This window comes from Callorhinus ursinus, unplaced genomic scaffold (genome assembly GCF_003265705.2).
Source record: "Callorhinus ursinus isolate GAN/ISIS: 27379988/994484 unplaced genomic scaffold, GSC_fseal_2.0 scaffold52, whole genome shotgun sequence".
Classification (NCBI taxonomy): Eukaryota; Metazoa; Chordata; class Mammalia; order Carnivora; family Otariidae; genus Callorhinus; species Callorhinus ursinus.
Window position 1 is genome coordinate 4,862,973 of NW_027397114.1, and position 18,055 is coordinate 4,881,027.

At 59.8% G+C, this 18,055-nt stretch overlaps 1 protein-coding gene across 12 annotated transcripts in view; it reads right to left on the minus strand.

Moving 5' to 3' along the window:
- CACNA1G (calcium voltage-gated channel subunit alpha1 G) overlaps positions 1-18,055 on the minus strand; it is a 62,124-nt gene that overhangs the window by 2,251 nt on the left and 41,818 nt on the right. For 3 of the 12 annotated variants that reach the window (XM_073883737.1, XM_025859239.2, XM_073883735.1), the window contains 13 exons: positions 16,756-16,881; positions 16,057-16,146; positions 15,297-15,489; positions 13,328-13,381; positions 8,115-8,266; positions 7,238-7,347; positions 6,457-6,590; positions 6,138-6,208; positions 5,920-5,998; positions 5,704-5,825; positions 5,163-5,516; positions 2,186-2,320; positions 228-405 (listed from right to left, as the gene is read on the minus strand). In XM_073883737.1, the coding sequence (XP_073739838.1) occupies positions 228-405; positions 2,186-2,320; positions 5,163-5,516; positions 5,704-5,825; positions 5,920-5,998; positions 6,138-6,208; positions 6,457-6,590; positions 7,238-7,347; positions 8,115-8,266; positions 13,328-13,381; positions 15,297-15,489; positions 16,057-16,146; positions 16,756-16,881 (1,798 nt within the window). Of the gene's footprint in view, positions 1-227; positions 406-2,185; positions 2,321-5,162; positions 5,517-5,703; positions 5,826-5,919; positions 5,999-6,137; positions 6,209-6,456; positions 6,591-7,237; positions 7,348-8,114; positions 8,267-13,327; positions 13,382-15,275; positions 15,490-16,056; positions 16,147-16,755; positions 16,882-18,055 lie in introns of all 12 variants that reach the window. The other 9 variants (XM_025859248.2, XM_025859244.2, XM_073883740.1 and 6 more) reach the window with 5 other exon arrangements.

Consider the following 18,055-nt stretch of genomic DNA (forward strand, 5'->3'; position numbering starts at 1 on the left):
CCCCCCCCCCCCCCCCCCCCCCCCCCCCCCCCCCCCCCCCCGCCTCTACCCGCCCCAGACCTCTCATCCTGGATTGAAAGCCACTCTCCGTGGGCTGGGGGTCCCTTGGAGGTCAGAGAGACCTCTCTTGCTGCCTCAGTGTCCCCCCACCCCCAGGTCAGGACTGGGCTGAGGCAAAGATGGGGTCTCCCTGTGTGAGCCAAGGCGGCCTGCCTGAGCCCTGCTACCTGACTTAGCTTTGGGGAGCCCCCAGCTTCTGCGACCTAGGGACCCCTCAGCGCTGCTTCCATCCCGGCACATGTAGCTGTCATTGGGTAGGGAGTGCGTCCGGCTGACCCCAGACTTCCGTACTGTCAGCAGGTCTGGTCCCAATGCCAGGGGCATCTCCTCGGGGTGGGGCTCCATCTGCAAAAGGAACAGGGGAGGGAGGGAGGAAAAAGAGGGGGCATCCGGATTGGCTAACTGAGGCAGAGCTGGACAACAGAAACCAGAAGCCACCCCCCACCCCCACCCCCCGCTTGGGCCCCATCCCCTCCCCCGACAAGGCGGTCATGGGATGAGTTAGTTGGTGGGAGAAAAAGGGGGCAGACACATGGATGAGCCCTCCAGCACAGCAAGGAAGCAGGTGGGGGGAGTCCCTGCCCCAGCAAGCTATCCAATACTGCCATACTGCATCACCCCCCCCCCCCGAGCCTCCCGGTGGGGACGGCGGAGGAGAAGGTGTCCAAAAAAGGGAGAGCAGCTCCCAGGCCCAGCCTGGCAGGTGGTTCAAGAGGTGGTTCCCGGGGCCCCATTAAGAGGCTCTGAAGCTGCACAGCGGAGGATGGAGGACAAAAAGCTAAAAGCACCCCCCTATCCCTGTGCTGGGGCTATGGGGGTGGGGTGGGGAATGGGGGGACCCACCCACTGAGCAGGGCCTGCTTACAGAGCAGAGACCGCCTCACTGCCCAGGGCTTTAAGACAGCGCCGGGGCCCAGCATTGGGCGTGAGCTGAGTTAATGTGGGTTTGGTGACAGGGGACCACTGGGGAATGTCAGCTGGCTCCCCTACCTGGCTCCCCCCTCCTTTTGATTACTCAATGACCCTGGCAGGTGGCAAATGGGAGATGTGGGGGGCAAGGTCTGCATACCTTGAAAACCACGGACTCAGGGCCTCCCTTACTGGGCAGATTGGGGTTGGGAGTGAGTTTTTTTAATTTGTTTCAAAGAAAAGCAGTAATCGGCCTTTGACCCCAGCTGGAGGGAGCCAAGGTTTGTTCCCAAAAGATTTCTCCATCTCCCCGTGATCCCCTTCCTCCTTGGGGGTCCCCTGTACCCTTCATTCCTAGTTCTCAGAGAGGCTGGAAGGGCCGTGTCCCGACACAGGCCCAGCAGGTTAAGGAGCCCCAGTAGGGGCTGTTGGAAGAGTCTGGAGTCTTTGCTCCCCCTCTCAGGCCCAGGCTCCACTTCTGCCAGTCACCCCAAGACCCCTAAGGACCCCCAGCCTGTGGTCAAAGCCGGACCCCAGCTGAGTCCTGCTGTGAGGAAGGGGCCCCTGTCTCTTAAGTCAGCAGAGGAGGGGGGAGGCAGGGCGGAGGGAGCTGCTAGCAGTTGGAAGGGGAAGGGGAGCTGGGCAGGGGTGAAGAAGCTGTCCCAAACACAAAGACCGCCCCCCCCCCAGGACATGGGGACACGCAGGGACAGCGACAGAGGAGACAGGGACAGCTCCCCAGGCAGAAGGGCTGGTTGGTAGCAGCAGAGATGGAGGTTTCACCCACTAGGAGGAGGGGGGAATGGCTCATGTGGCAAGGAGGGGGGAGGGAGGGGAGCGGGGAGGGGAAGGGCTGGCTTGCACAGGCTCCAAATACAGAGAGTGACTCCGCATCCAGGCAGGCCCCATGGTTAGCTGCCTGATGCCACCTCTGTTTTGGGCTGTGTTACTCCTGGATGTCTGGGTTAACTCTTTCACAACTGTGCCCCTGGGCCCTTGAGACCCCAATTTAATCTCGTCTAATTTCTTTGTCCACAGTGGGGAACTGGAAAGACCTAGGGATGCCAGGGGCACGGAGCGCGCCTGCTGGGGAATGCCTCTGGGTGGGGCTTGGTGGCAGAGAGAGGGAGAGAGAGGAGGGGAGGGACCTGGAGCCCTGCAGCCAGCCCAGCCCCTGGGGAGGCTGGGGGAGCAGTAAGGGGCCGTGTGTAAGTACATTGCTCTCCAGGGCACTAAGTAAGAGTGTGTGAGTGTCATCAGGCAAAGAGTCATCCGTCAGAGCTAGAGAGCAGGATGGTTCAGACACAATCTCTGACGTCAGAGACAGAGCCTCCATCTCAGCTAGAGGGATCTAGACAGGGAGAGAGATGATCAGGCATAAGAAACCAGGACAGCGCACACGCTTGTGCGTGCACGCACGCGCACGCGCGCGCACACACACACACACACACACACAGCTCCCCCACCCCCGTTCCCCCTTACCAGGAAGCAGGGGGGAAAAAGCCTCTCTTCTCTCTCCCCACCCCTCTCCCAAGTCAACTGACAGCACCTCCCCCCCTTTCAAGCCCCTCCTCTGATCTGAGACGCTGCAGCAGGCACCAAAGAGCGAACCCCAAACCCCGACAAAGCAGAAGCAGAAACTTATTCTAAAGATACCCCAAGAACCTGAACGGCCCCCTCCCACACTACCACCACCCAGGGAGGAAGCGGGGAGCAGGGAGCACTTTCAACTCTCAGAAAGATGAGACCAGAAAGAAAAAAAATGAAGAAAGGCCAGCAGAGCACCTCTCTACTCTCCGCACAGACAGAGCAGCGTGGGGGGCGCTGGGGACAAAGCCGCCAATCTGATGACTGTTTTCTGCCTATTCTGTCTGCTTCCAAAAGCCTGGCAGGACTTGGCCTGCCCCCAGATTCTGGCTTCTCCCCTCCTGGGCCCTCCTCCGCCTGCCGGCAGCTTGCCCGCCCTCTTTAGCTTGGGTTCTGGGAGATGCTCTCCTCCTGCCGCCATTCTGAATTGAGTGCACTGGGGTGGGCCGCCACGCAAACTGGCTGGCTCACCAGGGATCTGCGGGGGGGATTTCAGTGCCTACAGCACCCCGGGGGAGGGGAGGGCCATCCCTCCCAGATGAGCCATCTGCCTGATTAGCCCATCATGTCCTCTTCTCTCCCTGCACCTCCCCCTCTCCCCGCCCCCTCCCCCCCACCGCCATGAGCCTCCTTCAGGATGGGAGGCATCGGGAAGGGATGTGTTCTCTCACGGATCATTCTAGGTCATTGCCAGGTTGAAGTCCCTACAGCCCATCTGAGACTGAATTCCAAGAGGGGATTCAAGAGGTCAGGAACCCTAGAGGCAGGGTCCCTTCCTATGTGAGGATAACTGTTTATTTCTTTGGAACAGGCTACAGGTGTCCCAGGTACTGGGAAGCTGCCTTCCTTCCCCTCCACCCAACAGGGCCTGTGGAACAGCAGGCTTTTCTATCTCCCACTAACACCTTTTTCTTGCCTCCACTCCAGGCCTACTGGGGGCTTCCCCGCAGCGCCTGACCCAGGAGAGATGGCAGGGCGCTCTGCTAAACAGAGGGGGTCACAAGGGGGGAAGAGGTTGGTAGGAGAACCCCAGGAAGCCGAAGAGCCGTGTTTAGATGGGACTGGGAGAGAAAAACACACAGAGCTGTGGAAAGAGACCGGGCTTATGGGGGACACCTGGTCTTATTTCACAGCGAGGTCCCCAGAATCCACTCTCAGCCGAAACCTTCCATTTCCTCCCAGGACCAGGTCAGAAAGCACTGGCTGCTGGGAGCACTCATCATGTCTAGTGGGCTCCACGGCTAAAAACGCCACCGAACAGAGGCTTTGGGGATGGGCGCTGGACAGAGGGAAGAAGCAGATGGTGGCCTAAGACATAGCCCTCCATGGGTCCCCTGGCCACCTGCACTATCCTCAAAAGCCCTTCTCCCCTGGATTTGGCGCCTCACTCCCTCCGCCCACTAAGGTCCCACTGCCAACTTGTCTTCTGCGCGCCCCCCCCCTTCTTGTCCAGGTTCTTTCTGACAAACGCCCTCTGTAAACCCCTCCTCCATCCGTCCTTCCTCCCTGGAAGTGCAATCTCAGTGTCCCCACCACCTTCCACGTATGTGTTCCAAGGGTTGATCTCTGCTTGTAAGAATCCCCGGAGGCCTCCTGCCAAGCCCAAAGCTCAACTGAGGCCCTGAGGCTGTTCTTTCTCCAGGTACCCAGTGGGCAGGAGACACCCCCCCACCGCCTCCCCAGAAGCGCGGCGCAGCATGGCACAGCCCGGCACAGCACGGGGCACAGTAACCTGTGGGTCGGAGCCGCCCAGGCTGCGGGCGGGAGGGAAGGCAGAGGGCTGGCCCCCGGGGCCTGCCAGCTCGTCCATCAGCTTCAGCTCCCCTTCCAGGGAGCTCTGGATCAGCAGGGATATGGTGTCAAACAGCTGTCTGTCCTGGGGAGGACCAGCCCAGGAGGGGAGCCGGAGAGTCAGGGGAGCGGGGTTCAGAGGGGCAACGGCGGGAAGTGTCGTGGTGGCAGGGGATTGACAAAGAGACACAGAGGGAGAAAGAGGAGGAGGTCACACGCGCACACACACACACACACACACACACACGCACACGCGCACACACACACACGCGCACACACACACACGCACACCAGCAACAAAGACACAAGAGAAGGAGGAGGAGAGAGGACCGAGGAGAGAGAGGTGTGGGAGGGAGGAGAACAGGAGCCGGAGATGAGAAGGGCTCACAGGGAGGGAGGGAGAGGGAAAATGAAGGTAAAAAGGATTGAGAGATGGAACCAGGCAGGTTGAAGGGCGGGAAGGAAAGAGGTTTGGTAACCGGGCAAGGGTAAGAAAGAAACAGGAAGGAAACAGAAAACTTAGCCTTGAACCTAAGAGCCAAGAAGGGGAGGCCGACTGGGCTGGAGGCGCAGGGCGTGGATGAGCCAGCGCACGTGCCCGTGGCTTGCTGGGGTGGCCCCTGTGCTTCGAGGGCAGGGAGCCATCTCTGGGGACGGGCAGGGGACGGCTCACCCCTCGGCATCCAGGCAGGAGGGGCAGAAGGATCCAGGCGGGGCCCTGGGGTCTGCCACGCTGCCTGCTCCCTGTACACCACCCACCCAGCCACTGGCCACAGGTCCCACGCCCCTTTCGGCAGGGGTGGCCCTCTGCTCACCGTGGGGTGCTCCAGGGAGAAGCGTGAGGCCGCTCCAGCATGGGCCGCAGTGTGCGGGACCCCAGGCTTGGGGCTGTCAGGGCTGTCGGGGCCCTCGACCCCCGGCCAGAGGAAGGGGCTGCCCAGCGGCGAGTGGGGCTGTGGGCTGAGCGTCTTCATCTCCAGCTCCAGCTCAGCCTCCAGCTCAGCCTCCTCTTTGGCCTCCTTGTTGCTTTCCTCCAAATGCTTCATCAGCACGGCAATCACCACGTTGACCAGCACAAACTGGGCCGTCAGCACGAAGGACACGAAGTAGATGGGGGAGATGACCGTATTGTAGCAGGTGGATTCCTGGTCACAGTCCCGGAGGGTGTCCTGCGGGCAGCAAAAGCATTACACACTGTCCCGGGGAGCGGAGTTCTGGAGTGTTCCTGCATAGGGGAATCCCCTGCTTTTATTCACAGCCACTCATCTTGCCCAGGAATCTGGGCTCAAGGAGTGGGACTGCCTCCCCGGGGCCAGGGCCGGCCATGGCAGGGCCCCCGTGGCTGTGGGCACTCACCTTCATGATGCCGTTCCAGTTGTCACCCGTGGAGACTCGGAAGAGGGTCAGGAAGGCCATGCCAAAGTTCCGAAAGGTGGCATGCCGGCCCAGGCCCTCGCAGGGGTGCGTCTCGTCACACTCTAGGGGAGGAGGGCAGGAGAGAGAGGCCCGAGTTAGTGCGGGAGCCCCTGGGCCTCAAGCCCTGGCTCCTCTACCCTCCCCACCCCGACTCACCCAGGTCTCCAAAGAGTTCCACACCCAGAGCTGCAAAGATGAAAAACAACAACATGAAGAGAAGTCCCAGGTTCCCCACCTGGAAGAGAGGAAAAGAAATGGGAAAGGTGCCACTGGGTCTCCCAGCCAGCTTCCCTGAGTTCCCTACTGCCCGTCCCTCCGGAAAGCACCCCCTCCTCCCAAGAGGGCCCCTCCCCCCCCACGCCCCCTCCAGCTACCTGGGGCAGGGCCTGCATGACCGTGTCCAGCAGCGCCCGCATGCCCACAGCCATCTTCAGTAGCTTTAGCACTGCAGAACAGGACAGAGCGGTGAGCCCCTCCCGCTCTCCGCCGGCTCCACCCCTGCCCTCGGCTCCACCCCTGCCCTCGGCCCAGCCCCCAGCCCTCCCCTTTGGCAGAGGCTGGGGCCGGGAGAGAGACCCGTGGGAACACACGTGCGTGAAGTCCCTGGCCAGCCACAGAGCCACCCCCGGCCGTTTCCCCCCTGGGCCAGTCACCCAGGGCAGGTGGGTGGTGGGCGAGTAGCCGGGCACTGACCTCGGGCAATGCGCAGCACCCTCATGATGCGGATGATGGTGGGGTTGATGGGCAGCGAGGCATTGACCTCGATCTCCTCCAGTGTGATGCCCATGATGGACAGCAGCACGATGGCCAAGTCCAGCTGGTTCCACCTGGAAAGAGGACACAGCTCCCTGAGGGGGGGAGCACAGCAGAGGAGGGGGCAGGCGTGGCTACCCAAGTGACTACAGAAAGGAGGGTGGAGGTCAGCCAGTCCCGCCTCTCCATCCTGTGGAGAAGGCATGGCTTGACTCGGGTCACAAAGGCACAGGTCGGACTAAGACTTGAGCTCAAGGACCTCTGCTTTTCATTTGGTGTATTCATCCTTTTTTTTTTTTTTTAATTTGGCACTTATATGCTGTTTACTAGAGGCCAAGCACTGTTTTAAAGGCTTTACAAATAGGAACTCATAATCTTCACAGTATTGTTTCTCCTTTTATAGATAAGGAAACCAACATACAGAGAAGTTTAGTAACTTACCCTAGGTCACCAGCTTCTAAGCGGTGGCGCCAGGATCCGAATCTGGTCCGGGCAGTCTGGCTCCAGGCTCTGTGCTCTTAAGCCCCAGTCTGGGCCACATCGATTTCCAGCTGCCTGTTGTTCCCCCAGGCCCTGGATGCCCCCCCACGCCCCCTTGCTATCAGCCCTTGGTGGGTCCGAGAGTGGAGGCTGAACCTCAGGAGTCCAGAAAGGTTTTTCAGGCATTTCCCTGGGAGACATGTCCTTTCCCCCGCTCTCCTACACCCCACCGCTCTGTTACCTGTCCTGGAAGAACCGACGGAAGCCAAAGGCCACGAGTTTAAAAACTGACTCCAAGACAAAGATGACGGTGAAGATGTAGTTGCAGATCTTCAAGGCCTCATCCAGGATCTGGCAGGGATGGGGGGCAGTCTATGCAGGGTCTCCTAAGGCCCAGGGGGGATGCCTGCCCCTCCCCCTCCATCACAATCCCGGATCTGGAGACAGGGAAATCTAAGGGGACCTTTCTTTTCTGTCCCTGCCATGATGGTCGACCATTGGTCACCACACCAGGATAGAAGAGTGTCCTTAGGCATGATCCGAACTTTGTGCTAAAGGATCTCTCTCCTTGACGGATGGGGATGAGACCCCATGAGAATGTGCTGGAAGGCACAGAAGGCTACAGCCTGGAAAGGGCCTTGTGCATTACTAATTTGACACCCCCATTTTACAGATGGGGAGCCTGAGGCCTGGAGGACAGTGACGGTGGCTGATCTGAGGAGCGGCAAGATCGTTGGTGAGTTTGGAGATGGACATTCACTAGAGTCGAAACCCTGAAAGTGCAGACACTGGTCTTCACTGGTCTGCCTTCTTTACCCTCAAAGGGTAAAGAAGCCCATGGCAGGCACTCAATAAATATTTGCTGGGTGAAGAAGTCAGGTCCTCCATTTCCTAGCTATATGACCTTGGTCTAGTCATGGAACCGCTCTGAGCCTCAGCGTCCTCATCCATAAAGCTAAGATGATACCCACTTCCAAGAGTCGCCGCAAAGTGTACGCAAGGAACTCCCGTAGAGTGCCCAGGAGTTGCCCGACATACCCCAGCACAGGTGGGGTTAGCTTCACCCTGCAGTCCCACGGCTGGACACAGGGCCTGGAGGGCCGGTCGATCGCTCCTACCTGGGGCTGCTGGTAGTGCTCCATGGCCATGGTGACCACATTCAGCCCAATGACACCCGTGATGAAGAGGTCCAGATAATGGCTGGTACACAAGTGGTGGACGAGGAGCCGGAAGCGGGAGTAGTCTGAGTAGTAGGGCTTGCACTGGGCCTCTGGTGGGGCAGGGGGGAGAGCAGAGCAGCCGTCGGGCCCCTGCCCATGGCGCCCCCGCCACCCGAGTCCCTCACAGCCGCCAGCCTCTAATGCCAGAGCCGCAACATTCCAGTATCCTCTTGCATCCTCACCCTCCACACACTGCCTTTCTTGGGGGGGGGGGGGCCGGGGGGCTCCCTCGGCGTCTGCCCTCCAAGCATCTGTTCTACTGGCTACAGTTGGGTGCAGAAGGGGTCAGGACATGCAGAGCTCCCTACCCACATTAGACACCAGGTGAGCCCCGTCCCCAAGGCAGCCTCCAAAATCCACCAGCCCCTCATAATGCCCTTGACTTGGTGTCCCTCAGTAAGTCCAGATCAATAAGATGGAAAACAGCCGGTCTTATCAGGCTCAGAGGAAGCTCCGCCAACAGAGAGGCAAAGGTCCTTGCTCCTTTACCACACTCAGCCGCTCGCGGGGAGCAGAGCAGATTACCCAGAGCTGGGATTTGGGGATAACACCGGAGATTGTGGACATCTTCTTGGCTGGCCGCACTGACCCCCCCTGAGGGCCTCCGGAGGGCCCTCATGGGGTGGGGAGGGCGGGGTGCAGAGGGGAGGCCACAGGGCTCTGCGCTTCCCAGACTCATCTGGGGGGGGGGGGGCTCCACCTGAAGGACTCACCCAGTTTCTAATGAGGCCATGCCCCGCCTGCTCCTGGATGTCAGGGCAGCGTCAGACTACAGGCTAGGCTGGAAGCACTGTCTGAGATCTGTCAGAGGCATATTTCTCTTGTAATTAGTGAACCACTTAGTTATAAAATCATGGGGCCAGAAGGTTGGGCTGCTAAGCAGGCAGAATGAATCTGGGGGCAGGAGATGGCAGGGGGCCCCTCCTCCGGGTGCTGAGGAAAGGCCAGGCCAAGTTGGGGATGGATGTCAACTGGAGGCGGTTGACAGATTGCCACAAAGAAAGAAGAGGCTCCCCACGGGGAGGCTTGGGGCAGCCTCAGGTCCCAGACAGCCCTTCTCCCTCGGAAAGTCTAGGGCAGAAGCCAGCCAGCAAGGGCTGCCGCCTCTGAGGCCCGTGCCAGGGGTGGCTGGCTCAGGGGCAGCAGGAAGCTTCGGGTCCAGGCCAGCTCAGATATAAGTGTCCTTCCCCATGCAGAGGACTATGGAACAGAGAGGTAAACTGAGGCAGGGAGTGGCCTGGGGTGGGCCCCCACCGAAGGCCGAAGGAAGAAGAGCGCCCAAGAACTGCATGTGCATCCTCACCGGATGCCACTCTCCAGCATCGGCCTTGATGTATGGATAACCAAGAGGCAGAAAGTCCCGAATGTTCTGGTGCACCATGGAGTGCGTTAGGCCATCATTTTGTTTTCAGAGCTGGGCCAGCCAACTCTGGCTTTGTTAGCTCAGATGGCCCTCTGCTCCCCAGGGCGGGGGCAGGTAGAGAGGCTCGGGAAAGGGGACAACATGAGGCCACAGGTCATCCACACTGCGATTGTGGAGGGCGGACCAGGCGAGCCGGGTCTCTTCCTTCCTTCCTTCAGTACCCACGAGAGCCAGAGGGCGCTAGTCGCCCTGCGTTGCCTTAGCAGCTGAACACTGTCTCTGCATTAATCTCCGTAAGTGCTGAGAGCACCCGATCCCATTATGCTAAAATATGAATGGAGAATTAACTAAAATGCTTGAATACAATTAGGTTAGAAAAAGTGGCTCCTTATTAGCCCCGTTATTAGCTGAGATAATGCAGGGGAGGGGTGGGGAGAGCCCCCCCTTCCCTGTCCCCCTAGTCTGACTGTGTAGGCGGGCCCCAGGCCAAAGGGAGCTGCTGCTACTGCTACCACCTCTGTCTTCTGGCCTCGCTCTAGCTGTCTGAAGGCAGGCGGGCTGGGATTAGCCTGCGACCCTCCTCCAGGCAGCCCGGAGCAAAGGGGGCGACAGGGCAGTGGCAGGGCATGTTGCTCAGAGTGACAGGTGCTGGGGCCCTGAGGTCTGCCCCTCCAGCCCCGGGCCCCACCCCAGACCAGCGGGTGCCGAGGCTGCCAGAAATCCCAAGGGTCCCAGCGCCAGTCTGATCGGCATGCCCTTGGCCAACCCCTTTGTTTTACACACAGGGAAGGAACTGAGGCCCCGCACAAGGGACTTGTCCGCACACTGTGAGGCTGTGATGGAGCCAGGACCGGAACTCCCAGCCCGCATCTCCCGCCAGCCACCTGGTGGGTTTAGACACGAGGCCTTGAGGCCTTGTGGCCTTGCGGCCTTGCGGCCTCGCCCCAGAGAGGCCCTTCGGAGAATTTGCCCAAAGGCTCTCGCTCTTAGGCTTTGGATGATGCCACCCCCCTGTGGCTCCTCAGGCCTGGGTTCTCCAGGCAAGCCCCTGAGCTCAGAGAAGTCGAGACCTCCTGGAGTAGCCTTGGACGGGGCTGCTCCTCCGAGGGCTCCGGCCATAGCCCATCTCCCCGGCACCCACCAGTAGGACCTGCCTTAGGCAGAGCTGGAGAGTCGGGGGAGGGGCACCCCCGGGACTGCCCAGCCCCCAGCCAGGGCAGGAGCCGGGAGAGGAGAGGGGACCGCACAGCTGTGAGTGAGGACAACAGGCGCAGGCAGTTAGTGGAGCCCAAGGCACAGCCAGGGCAGAGGGTTTGCAAAGAAGAGTGGCAAGGAATAGGCGGAAGGCAGGGGTCGCTCCCAGGGACGCAGGCCCCCTTGGCAGAGGCCACACCTTCAGCTGCCGTGGCCAGGCCTGATCACGGGGTCCGGGTGGAATGAGAGAGGGTGAGGGGACGTAAGCGCCACAGGGGGCCGACAGGGGCGCACCTGATCAGCCAGTGACCCCGGTCCCTCCCTCCGCCTGGAAGCTGGGCTGGACCCAGGTGTCCTGTCAGGCCCATTCCCCTGATAATCAGTGAGTCTTTGCTTCTCTCTTTCCCCGGGGTCTGGCTGGCCCCCTCCACTGGGAGCAGTACCGAGTGGGAGTAGAGCTGGCCGGGAGGTGTGGTGCACGGGGTGGGGGTGGGGGGTTCATTCTAGCTGCCCCAGACTAGGGGGTGCGCCTTCATACCCATCACACAGCTGGGTAGACCACGCATCATCATCACCATCCCCTGGCAACGGATTGGAAATGCAGATGTTCAGGTCCTCCCCTAGACACTCCAGGAGAATTTCTAGGGCGGTGCTCAGGAATCTGTGTTTTAATATGTCCTTCAGGTGGTTCTTAGGCACACAGCAGTGTGAAAAGCTCTACTAGAGACCACACAGAGCACCAGGTTTGGGAAAGAGGGTTCTGGGAGTGGTCCAAGCCCCTGCGAGGGGTCTCTGAGTCTTCATCACCAGCTGGAAAGGTAAGACACACTATTGTCATCAGGGGACGTGCCTGTAGGTGCCAATGGGAGCGTGGTGGAATGTGCCCAGAATGGGGGTGCAGCGTGAGGATAGCACAGATGTGGGGCATTGAGTGGGTGTCTTGGGAGGAGACCTTGGGGCCAAGAGAAACTGAGTGTGTTAATTCCCGGTGAAGAAGCTTCTGTGGACTAGCCCTACGCTAGGGTAGTATCGGGGTAAATGAGCAAGTGTGGACACTCCAGTCTTCAGATCAGGTGACCCCATAAGGGAAAAGCTGACGCTACTTCCTCCTCCCCTCCCCGCCCCCCTAACACATCAGGAATTTGCGTACAGCCTGACACAAAGACGTGGGACCCAGGCAAGACAGACACGAACCTGCCGGAACCTCCTGAACCCCCAGACAGATAGATGGTCTCTCAGTGCCAAACACCAGAGCTCGGCACCATGGGGACAGGAGACATCAATCCTCAGGGATGACCTCCCAAATCAAGGCTGAGGGATTCCCTGAGCCCCCACAGATCAGGCAGCCCCACACCTAGAGGGCAGCGTCCGCCAGAGTCTGGCTTCTGGGGGAGCGCAGAATAGTGGGGAAAGGTGCAGCCCAGTGGTTCCCAGCCTGAAGTCCCAAGTGCTCCGCAGCCCAAGAAGGGCAGCCACATGGGGGTCCTTATGTCCTTGTCAATACTTCTAAAAGCTTAAAAGAACTCATACCTAGACCTACGTTAAGACCCCACAGACCAGCTTAATGGCAAAAGGGTCTTTCTTTGCTATTGTTCCGTGTGAAACCTTCCACAGCTCAGAAGCTCTGGTGAGCAATTAGATGTGCCTTTGATTAGCAAAAGCAGTGAAACAAAGTCATTACTGAGGTGCACCTAACTGCAAAGGCAGGCTCTTAGAACATGGGGTCTGCTGGAGGAGATGCTAAGGGGTGCCCTTGGGGATGAACAGATTGGGAACCACCGGGCAAAGACATCAGAGGGTGGAACGAGGCTCCACAGCCCTGTCCCAGGCACCCCCGAGCCTCTGACCCTCTGCCCGGGGGCTGTGTTGGGGGAGCAGTGGCCTGAGGACCGGGGGAGGGCGAGCAGGACCAGAGCCTTCCCAGGGACACGGCTCTCAAAGACAAGGACCCAACTCACCCCCGAATCTTTGGCTTTCTTGGGGGGAGAAGTTTGTGGCTAACTCAGGCCTTCGATTCCCAATCCTGCTGTTTGTAGCGATGACGTGGCCACCGCGATTACTTGACTATTAATGAGTCTGTTCAATTATTCATTGCTACATTTTTAAAACAAATCCTTTCCCTCTCTGCTCCTCTCATCCCGCTTGTTTGGATCAAAGTCTCCCCTTCAGACAAAAGGAGACGGGTGAGATTTGCAGCTCTAATAATCTAACGGTGTGACACGGGGGAGGAGCAGGAGTGGGAAGGGGCCACAGGGGGCTGGGCAGCTGGGCCCTTGGAAGCCCTGCAGGGAGAAGGTGCGTCCTCCAAGAGGTGTGGGAGGAAGGAACGTGCAAGACCCTCCCCTTCCAGTCCGGCGTAGCACAGGCCTAGAGGATGACGCAGAGCCCGGCGCCCCAGGGACCCTCACTCCCTCACCCCAAGAAGATGGAATCAATGAGCCAAGGAGGGGGGAGCAGAGAGGACATCGCGGCACGCATGAGGCGGGCCTGGGGGCAGGTAGGGCCTGACTGCCCCCGGGCCTCGCCCTGGAACCCACAACCCCAGACGCAGTACCTGGCGCCGCGCTGGATGAGCTGCCGGAAGCAATTACATCGTCCAGCATTAGATCTAAAAGAACGAAACACGACATTGGTCACTGGCTGGACCAGGTGGGCTGGGCAGGGCCCCCTCTAAGCAGCTTGCTCCCCCTCGGCTCCAACCCTCGCTCCGCCTATAAATGGGATGCCACGAGCACGGGTGGCTGGTCCTGAGTGTCCAGCCCCAAACTCTGGGCCCAGGGCACTTGAGGAAGATGAGCCATTGGGCCAGCTCCTCAGGGTCACAGGGGCAGGGAGACGGAGTCATAGGGAGGGGCAGGCAGCCTGTCATCAGAACAGATGTCCACTCCTACCCGCGCCTCGGCCTGGGCAGCACCTGAGATAGCTCCAGACCCCAGAAGGGGAGCCAGCTGGTCAGGCAGGGCCACAAGTGCCTCCTGCCAAAAGAATTCCATCTGGAGAGGCTCCGCCACTGAGAAGGCAGACTGCAAGGAGGGGCGGGGTGGATGGAGCAGGGGTGCTGGCGTGGCTGCTGGGGTGGTGGTGCACCTGCTCAGCTTCAGACATCCATTGGGAGAGCCCGGATGGGGCCCCTACCCCAGAGTCAAGCAGGGGGCGTGGGGCGTGGGCGTTGAGGAGGTGGGACATGGAGAACTGCACCACCCACCACTGCCCAGAGGCCAGTATCTCCTCGCCATCGCCATGGGTCCTGAGGTCCTGCCCCACCTCCCCCGGCACAGGGAGCTCTGGATCTGTCCCCCCCATACCAGCCCCAGCCCCTCCCCACCCCCTCCCCTCGCTCCAGGTGCCCCCCCACAGGTAGCAGGAGATAGGGCCAGGGGCAGAGTGGAGGGAGAGGCACCGCACCCCCTAACCCCTTTGTTGGTACTCACATTTCAACAAACCAAAGGGAAAACTCAGAGTACTGCACACATCTTATCGGCGTTGGGAAGACAATTTTTGAAAGGGCAGAGAGAAGGGAACCCCGTGGACCAAACAGACAGACACACAAAGCCTTAGAGAAACCCACGCACGAAGATACTCAGTGAGACGTGGGCCGTGACTGAGGGAGAGTCGCAGAGATTATGGAGTACCAGACAGACGGACAGGGACCCGAAGACGGGGAGACAGGTGCAGACACACCTGGAGAAACAAAGGGGCTCCCGCGCCTGTTCCTTCTCTCGAATTCTTCCTGGAATCTGTGTCTTTTCCCTTAGTCTTGGCCTACCCCTGGCCTAAGAGCATGAGGAGGGATGGGTGGGGGCCTCCCCCAACCAACGCCAAGAGATGTTGGAGATCCCAGGTGAGGGGGCTGAGGGGTCTAAGGCCAGAGAGTCGTGAGCTTAGAGTTCCTATAACCTCATACCTTCCCTGAGAGATTTTTCCCCACCCTGGCTTGGCAAAAAAAAAAAAAAAAAGACAGCCAGGAACCAGAAAGCCAGGGGCTTTTGCTGGAGATAGGGAGAGAGAGTGGGTCTGGGGTTCTCTCACGCATTGTCCATTTGTCGGTTCTGCTGAGGCCTTGCTCAGCAACTACAGACCCTAGGCAGGCACAGGTTCGAGGTGCTTGCTCCCCAACCCGGGGGCAAGCGAGTCTGGCACCTGGGCCAGTCCCTGGGTCTCTGGACACCGGCAGGCAGCAAAGTAGCAGGATTCTCATCCCATGAGGCTCCTCTGAGAGGCTAGCTGGGAGAGGTCGTGCATCACCTTCCGCCTGGCATCCTCTGAGGAGTATGATGCTGAGACCCGGGGAGCCCCGCAGGGTGGGGGTCGCTCCCCCTCTCCCATGGGGCTGAACTGGTCTGCTTCATGCGTGCTCTAAAGGCTGACATGCTCTTGAGGGGAAGGAGGTGAGGAGGGGGGTGGGAGCACCTTCTCCCGGCCCCCCGCCCCAGCCCCTGGTCCCCTGCAGTCACAAGGCCAAGGTCAAGCACGACTCAGAGAGATGTGGAAAGACTACCGACCAGCCATCTGCTTCTCCTTACTCCTTCTCTTTTTCTCCAGTCTCCGTAGACGCTTCTCCTCCCGCCGCCGGGCCTCCTCCTCCTCCTGGTGCTGCCGACACTTGTGGAAGTTCTCCACCACCACGCCCACAAACATGTTCAGGACAAAGAAGGCCACAATGAGCAGGAACGAGATGAAGTACAGCAGCATCCAGGGGTTGTGGTTCATGATGGGCTGGTGGGGATCAGGAAGGACAGGGGGAAGCATCAGCCTGAGGATGCGTCAGACCCGGCTGCCTCAGGTGCTGCCCCACAGCCTGGGTTCATTAAGACGCGGTCTGCAGACTTAGCTACAGGGCCCCAGCAGGTGATCTGAATGAGTGATGTGGCTTCGGTGTTAGACAGTAGGGAGGGGTGGGGACTGTGGCAAAGTAGAGGGGTAGGTATTCTATCCAAAAGGGGAAGCTGCTTCCTTGTTCCAGGTAACTCCTGCTCTAAGGAAGGCAAACCCTATCCCATATCCTTAGACTAATCCTGCACAGGCCCAATTCTGCATTTTCGTGTGAAATCCACCAATTTTTAGATGTTTGCTACTATTCAAAAAAGTGTAAGCATGTTGCAATCTAATAAAGCACGCCGGGATTTGGCCCGCAGGCTACCAGTCAAAGCCTCTGCTGTAAGGGGTGAGGTCTCTTTGATGGCATTTTGCCAATCAACCTCCCTCTTTCTGTCCAGGGCCTGCACCCCATCATGCCTAGAGCAGCCTGAGCCCAAAGGTGGATCCTGCCCACCCCAGCCCTACCTGTTGGTCCACACCCACAGCATCCAGCCCGTCGTACATGATGTCCACCCAGCCATCCTTGGAGGCCAGCACGAACAGGGACATCAGGGCCTTGGGGGAGGGGAGGAGGAGAAACCATCTGAAAACCTGGGATGTGTGGCCAAACCAACCACCACCTGTCCCCAGAGCACCTCCTGGCTGAGCACCTCAGGGGACCCTCGCCCTTCAGAGGTCAGGCCTGAGGCACACTCTGGGCCCTACGAGAGCTCTCTCTGTCCCCGGGCTCCGTGGCTGGTGTGAAGCCACAGAAGCCCTGGGAGATGATCAAATCCTCTGACGTGGGCCAGGTGGAGCAAGGGACACCGGAGCCCTGGAAATCCAGAAAGCAACACCAGGCCGGGTCTGGGAAGCAAACCAGCAAAAGTGAATGAGCGATTTCATCTTCTACATGGCTCTGTGTTTTCGAACACCGAAGAAGAGAAGGCGTTGCCTCGACAATGTAAGTGTGCCCCGTCCCACGCTAAGCAGACACGTACATCATCTCCGTTGTACCCTTCCCATGGCCCTCCACGGAAACATCAGGATGACCCACACACCCGCTGATGATGCTGAGGCCCCGGCAAGTCAATTGCCCGGTGCGCATCGTGACGCGTGGACTCCTTTCCTCTCCGGATGCCTGCCACCGCGACCACCACCCCCACCTCGGAGCGTGGAGCTCACCTGGCCGAGGTTGTCGAAGTTGTACTTGTGCCGGACCCACCGGTAACTGGCCTCGGCACAGTCAGACTTGTTGGTGATGTTCCTAGTGTCCTCGCCTTGGCATACGAAGAACTTGCCTTTGAAGAGCTAGACACGCACACACAGGGAGACGGAGCCGAGTGAGCTGTGGCCACAGGAAGCCCTGAGCTCCCCAGCCCCACCCCTCCCACATAAGCCCTGGGGCCCAAGAGCTCCCAGCACACCCTGCTAGAGGACCCGGTGCACGGTCGAGTCAGGGGAACACCGACAGGAGCCTCCCCTGCAGGTACCCCTTCCTCTGGGCTCCTGGGAGCAGAGACCCGAGAGAAGGAGAAAAGGCCAGTGGGGCAGGTGCCGGGGCAGGAGGGGGGGGGGGGGTAGGGAGGAACAGTCACTGGTTTTCCACAAAGGGTGAAGCCAGTGGTTCTCCGAGTGGGGTCCCTGGACCAGCAGCATCGGCATCATCTGGGAACATGCTAGAAATGCAAACTCTCAGGCCCACCCTAGACCCACTGAATCCGACACTCTGGGGGGGGGGCAAGAGACCGGGTTTAATGGTGGGGGCAGCCCAGGTATTATTGACTCCACTGGACAGGTGAGGAAAACCTAGGCTCAGAGAAGTAAATTCACACTCAGCTAAGGTTGAATACCCCAGAGGTGGCAGAAAAGGGGCTTGCACTCAGGCATTTCTGACTGGAAAGCTCCCTCTCGTCCCAGAGCAGATCAGGCTATGACTACGGGTGGGGAAGGGAAGGGGGGCCAGGAGGCCTGGGCGAGCCACTGAGAATGGACCTAAGTCCACTGGAAGAGCCCAGGATTGGGCTCCCAGCGGTTCCCTCTGCTCATCCAGGCCGGCTGGAAGTGAAGGAAGGGAAAGAGGCGCTGGGTGTGCCAAGAGGCACCACACAGCGTTGGCGAATGTACCCCAGCCTGGCCCCTGGGGTTAGAGGATTCTAGGAAACCAGGGACAGCCCTCTCCCTAGGGCAAAGAGAACACCCCGGGAAGCCAAAGGACGGGAACAGGAGGGGCAGTAGCCACCCGGGCGCTCCCCCGCCGCCGCCGCCCAGACAGCTGGCTGTCTACCCTGAAGCCGAAACAGCTGGAGCCAGGGGGTTCTGGAAGGCTGGGAGTGGAGGGGCTCCCCGGCTCCTGGGGGCGCCTGCTGACTCCTGCAGGCGGCTCCTGATCTTTTTCTCCTCCGAAGCCGGTTTCCTCCCCGGGCCAGAGGCCCAGTTTCCCCAGCAGCCCCCACTTCCTGCCTCGTCTGGGGTCTGCACCCTC